Source organism: Rhodamnia argentea, chromosome 6 (assembly GCF_020921035.1).
Source record: "Rhodamnia argentea isolate NSW1041297 chromosome 6, ASM2092103v1, whole genome shotgun sequence".
NCBI lineage: Eukaryota > Viridiplantae > Streptophyta > Magnoliopsida > Myrtales > Myrtaceae > Rhodamnia > Rhodamnia argentea.
In genome coordinates this window covers 29,103,962-29,108,913 of record NC_063155.1, presented here as the reverse complement: position 1 = coordinate 29,108,913, position 4,952 = coordinate 29,103,962, and the positions used below count along the sequence as shown (strand labels likewise).

Below are 4,952 nucleotides of genomic sequence, written 5' to 3'. Positions count from 1 at the left end.
TAAATAATCTTCACGTAAGAGACGTTCTGTCCAACTTTCAGACATTAAAATATGTTTTATTAGTGGATGAGTATCATAACAGATGCCCAACATATCACAAGACCCGCTTCCCAGAAATCCTCACTTTTCCAATTCTAGAAAACGTATGAAATTGGAGGGGAAAGACTTTTATGCATCGCATGCCTCTCCCATTTGATCACACCATGCTTTGACTCCGTTTGTTAAGCGAAAAATTAGATATTTATAAAAAGCATTTTTTAAGAAGTTATTTTTTAGAAAAATGATAATTTTTTTTGTGTGTTTGGCTACAACTTGAAAATGAATAAGGAAAAAAAAATTCGTAGATTGGTATAAAATTTCTGATTTGATTTTTTTGAGAAAATCAAAAGAAAATGAATGCAAAGGAGTGCATAAAGGAAAGCTGAGGGGAAAATTAGTACCTGCATGGCAACGATTCTAGTTTTCTAATTCTATTCCATGGAACAACAAAGGATGATAATCATGATTCTATTTCCGGAAACATTTTTAAAGCAAAAACAAGAACAAAAAAAAAAGTTGGTTCCGAAAAAAGAATTACTTTTGAAAATCACAAAACAGAATGAAGGTCCGCATATCTCACTTTTTCCTTTGAGTTCTCTTATTACTTTTCATTCGGCCTAAAACATAACGAGATCTCATTTTCAAAGAAAAATATATAAGATAATAAAAAAATAAAAACATCCAAAAAATCATAAAAATTTTAAAAAATCCCTAAAAATATAAGAAGCGTAGATTATGTTAGTTTGACCTTATTTTCATAAACTTTGGCCTAAATTCCCTATATTTCATAGATTTTATTTTTTTTAAGAAAATCATAAACACCTACCACATTTCTTTAAGCCCTTAGGGCTTCATTACGGTTTTATGATGCAATTTATCAATGTCATAATTCCTTGATTGCGCATTTGATTTCATTAGTTATGATTTGCTTAGGTTTAAGTACTACATGCTTAGTCTAGTTTTAGAAAATTTGGAAAAAAGACAAAAACAACCTGTGTAAATACTTAGCATTGACTTACATGATAAGTTTAAAAATAAATTAAAAATTTGCATAAAACACGTTTAGAAAACACTCAACTTCGATGCCGAAAGAGCATCGTTAGAAACACCAATATAATCAAGTCGCGGGCCCTAGATTTATCTAGTTCATAGAATCGAACGGTTTCTCCTAATCGTTCAAAAAAGTTTCCGATCTATCTCCCTTAAAGACCGATGGCGACTTTATTTGCATGTACACATACACATGCCATCGATCACACTAAGATTGAATTTGATATCCCTTTGTTGCGATTTGATATAGATCTACAAGGGCCCGAGCTAATATGAAATATCACATTAACCCAACATGGTCTATCATTTTTTAAGCTTAAAATGACTCGTTATGACACGACAATTAGAAGGAATAACACGAAAAAATATTTTATACAACATGCAATATGTTATATAAGAGAATCAATATGAATTAATCTTCATTTAATTCGAAATGTATGATGAAATTTCGCAAAGTAACTACATCATTTTCGACTTAAATGACAAAACTTGAGAAGAGAAATTATTTTTGGGAACAAAAATTTTATGCAATCACCAAACGCATTTCTGTTTTAGGAACAGAAATTTTGTGCGATTATTAAACAAGTTTTGATTTTTTAAAATTTATCTAGGGAGCAGAATCATAAAAAATAATCCCAGTCAGAATCTCTTTTTCAAATCAGGATCGTTACCACGTAGGTCCTTATTTCCCTTACTTTGATTTTTTTCTATTGATGAAGAATATTTATATTTTATGAATCGAAAAATTGATTTTCCTTTTCTTTTCCGTGAACGGAGGGAGCGTTTGTTCCCATCTATTATCCCCGTGAGCTGAGCGTGAGCCCCAAAGGAACAATGCGAATACACTGCTCTGGGCATACGCACCGACGCGCAATAAACTAGCAGTGACCGTAGGCGTCTTCGCCGCCGGCGTTTCTCTCATTGCGGTCGGCCTTCACCTCTCTTTCGCCAACCTCTCGTGCCGCAATTCGCAGCGATTTCGTCAAGTCTCACCTGATGAAGTTCGTCGACGATTGACCGTCCTAATCGCTCCGAGTAACGATTCCTCACTCCTATTTTTCGTTTTTTTGGGGTCTGCTTGGTGATGTCTACTGGTCGATGGATTTCCACTTGTGAATTTGGGAAGCTTCGATGTCGCCTTGGTCGCGAACTCTTCTTTCTAGGGTTTGTTTGTGTTGTAATCTCTGTGTTGGATCCGCTTCCCGATTTATTTATTTTTGCGACTTGTTCGGTTCGATTGATAGAAATTTTGTTGCATCGCCGGGGTTCAATATTTGATAACGGCGCTGGTGGTTAATGGCGTTCTTGACTTGTTGGGAAATTCGAGTAATGATTTACGAGATACCTAGTTATGACGCATTTTCAAGGTTTAAGAAAAATGCCACATTTGTTGTGTTGAATGGTTTAACTAGAACTTGCTCTCGCTTCCAATGGTGAGTTACACATAACATGAAGATGTACAAGATTATTTGATCTTTATGAAGCTTTTCCAGTACTGCTCGTGCCCACGTTCTTCTAGAAATTGGACTGTGTCTAGGCATTTCATCTAATAGAAGCACAAATTATGGCTTATCGTTTTTTATCCGGTCGGAATCTATTGCCGAAGCATGTAGGATTCAGACAAGTGGTCAATAGAACCTCCCGTTGAACATGTTTTTTTCTGTCGTAATTATTGTTTCCATTTAACTTGTGCTCGTCCTCCTCATGAGAATCTCCTCCGGAGTATTTATTTTGGCTACCCTGTTGTATATCTGTTGTCGGAGCCTGGTCACAGGTGCAACTCAGATGATGAGCAGGAGGAATCAAACTTGGCAGTGCTAGTTGTGATCTTAGTTTCAGTTGAATCAATCGGCATAATAGTTACAGTGCTCTCCTTCTAGGTTGCAGGTCAAGTGTTTATTGGCTTGATGCTGTTCGATCATCACTCGTATTACACTTGGGCTCGGCTTTGCTTGCTTGAATGAGGTTAAATTCAGCTCAAGCAAGGTACTGAACAGGCCTATTCAAGCAAGTAAAAGATAAGACGAACCAGTGAAATGCACATTTTAATTTATAGTCGAATTCTTTCTTTGTAAGCGCATTTGATGAAAATATGATGGTAAGCTGTCCTCTAGGATGACTTTTTTGGTTGGTGTCGAATGTTTGATAGTTGTGACTCACGACTATGAACTTATGAGAAAGGACTGTTTAACAATTTGGTAGTTATGTTCCTTCTTAAATAATTTGGAATGAAATTTTGAGAAGGAACTGTGTGGTTCTTTTATGGTTGTTTTCCTTTTCAAAATATTTTTTTCGGGATGAGTAATCTCCAGTTCTTTCTCACGGATTGGAATTTGCTCAGATGATGAAGAGCACGATTTAGGATATTTCATATATACTAAACTTATATTTTGTTCAGGCATTTTGTTCTGGTATTCTTAATCTATGAATTTCCCGGACACTTTCATGTTCCAATGCTTAGTTACAAACTTTTGGTGAATATGCAACTAGTTACTGACGTGATGGTTCATTTCTTGTTTATATTCTAGAAAAGATCATTGCTTTATTTGGTGAGGGAGAATTATATTTTGTGCATGATTGACTGCAGCGGATTCAATACAAAAGGGCAGAAAGCGACTATTAGTGCAGAGTCCATGGATTCTCCGACACAAAACACGTCATTGCAGCGTCTTCAAAATGTTGAAAAGAGAATTGTCAAGGTTTTGGAGCTAGCCGGGGGAGTGATGGATGAACTTGCTAATCCGGCTGGTCCCCGAAAGGAATCTATAAACAACCATTGCCGCGAGTTCATGCAGTCAATCAAGGACATCCAGGTGACTCTGCGAGACGAAATCAAAAGCGCATGTGAATACCGTCCGTTCGAGAAGTGCGACTACAACTCTCGAATAGCAAATGAGATTGGTTTGGAGAAGCTGAAATACATCCTATCTCAGCTGGATGGAATGAAAGAAACTACCGATGAATATAATAGCGAAGCCTGACATGTATGAGTTTTGGTATTCGTTGGAAGGTTGGCATGGGGAGTTATTGCTCGACACTGGATTTATCATATCAGGAGCTCTTAAATCTTAAGACAGAATGTGTATTTAGTCATTAATGAAGCTTTAATTTGGTCGTTTATGTTGATTTATGCGACTCTACCTTTCTCCCTGTGTAGTCAAGTAATGCTTTGGCGCAATTTTGAGGTACATAGCGGTTGAACTTTTGTATGGTTTGATTGTTTATTTAAAGAATTAAATATGAATATGAAGTTTTTCAAGAACCATCTGATTACATATGGAAATCTCTTTTTGATATGACAGTGGAGATTCTATATCCCATTTATCAACTATCCTCATTTAATTTAAAAATGCTGAAATATAGTGAGTAGGGTATTCTAGAGTACCCAAGAAACGTAAACCCTTAAATTCTTAGATTGCGTTTGATGGTCTGGATTTTTAGTTAGAGTAAGACTGAATAGAATAAAAAATCTAAAAATATTACCATATCATGTTTAATATTTGGTGAACTGCACAAGGCATGGCTAAGCTCGACTCTTTTTTCTTAAACATTAGAATCGTTTAAAAACTATTCAATGATGAGTTCTCACGAGCGAGTTATTGTTGAGTAAAGGTTTGCGTTAGCTAAATTCGGAAATTAGGTTGATTGACCAAACCCAATAGAACCAGAGGGTCTTGATTTAGAGCCGAAATGACCTTGAACAATGGAATTATTCAGCATTTTTCACAAGTTGAAGATGTATTCATGTAAGTTATCTAAGAAAGCTACCTTGAAAGTCAATGATCAACCTTGAGTTCTTCGTAATATGTCAAGACCCCTTTAATGTTGGAAATGTTCAAACTATTAAAGAGCGAGAGATATGA

The 4,952-nt window shown here is 35.8% G+C and overlaps 1 protein-coding gene across 4 annotated transcripts; it reads left to right on the top strand.

Annotated features, from left to right (window-relative positions):
• The first annotated feature begins 1,883 nt into the window (after nt 1-1,883).
• On the top strand, nt 1,884-4,182 carry LOC115728238 (mediator of RNA polymerase II transcription subunit 11). Of its 4 annotated transcripts, XM_048281376.1 has the most exons (4): nt 1,884-2,124; nt 2,216-2,253; nt 2,977-3,075; nt 3,677-4,182. In XM_048281376.1, exons 3-4 carry the CDS (start codon nt 3,050-3,052, stop codon nt 4,068-4,070), a joined length of 420 nt encoding a protein of 139 aa, XP_048137333.1. In that variant the 5' UTR covers nt 1,884-2,124; nt 2,216-2,253; nt 2,977-3,049; the 3' UTR covers nt 4,071-4,182. The 4 variants fall into 4 exon arrangements, with proteins under 4 accessions (XP_048137333.1, XP_030514450.1, XP_030514443.1 ...); XM_030658590.2 differs by lacking the exon at nt 2,216-2,253; XM_030658583.2 differs by lacking the exon at nt 2,216-2,253 and having other exon boundaries at nt 2,970-3,075.
• The last annotated feature ends 770 nt before the right edge of the window (nt 4,183-4,952 follow it).

Coding starts and splice junctions, on each gene's coding strand:
- LOC115728238 (XM_030658590.2), top strand. CDS start 3,050: ATGAGGTTAAATTCAGCTCAAGCAAG. Junction 3,076..3,676: donor TTAAATTCAGCTCAAGCAAG/GTACTGAACAGG, acceptor GATTGACTGCAG/CGGATTCAATACAAAAGGGC.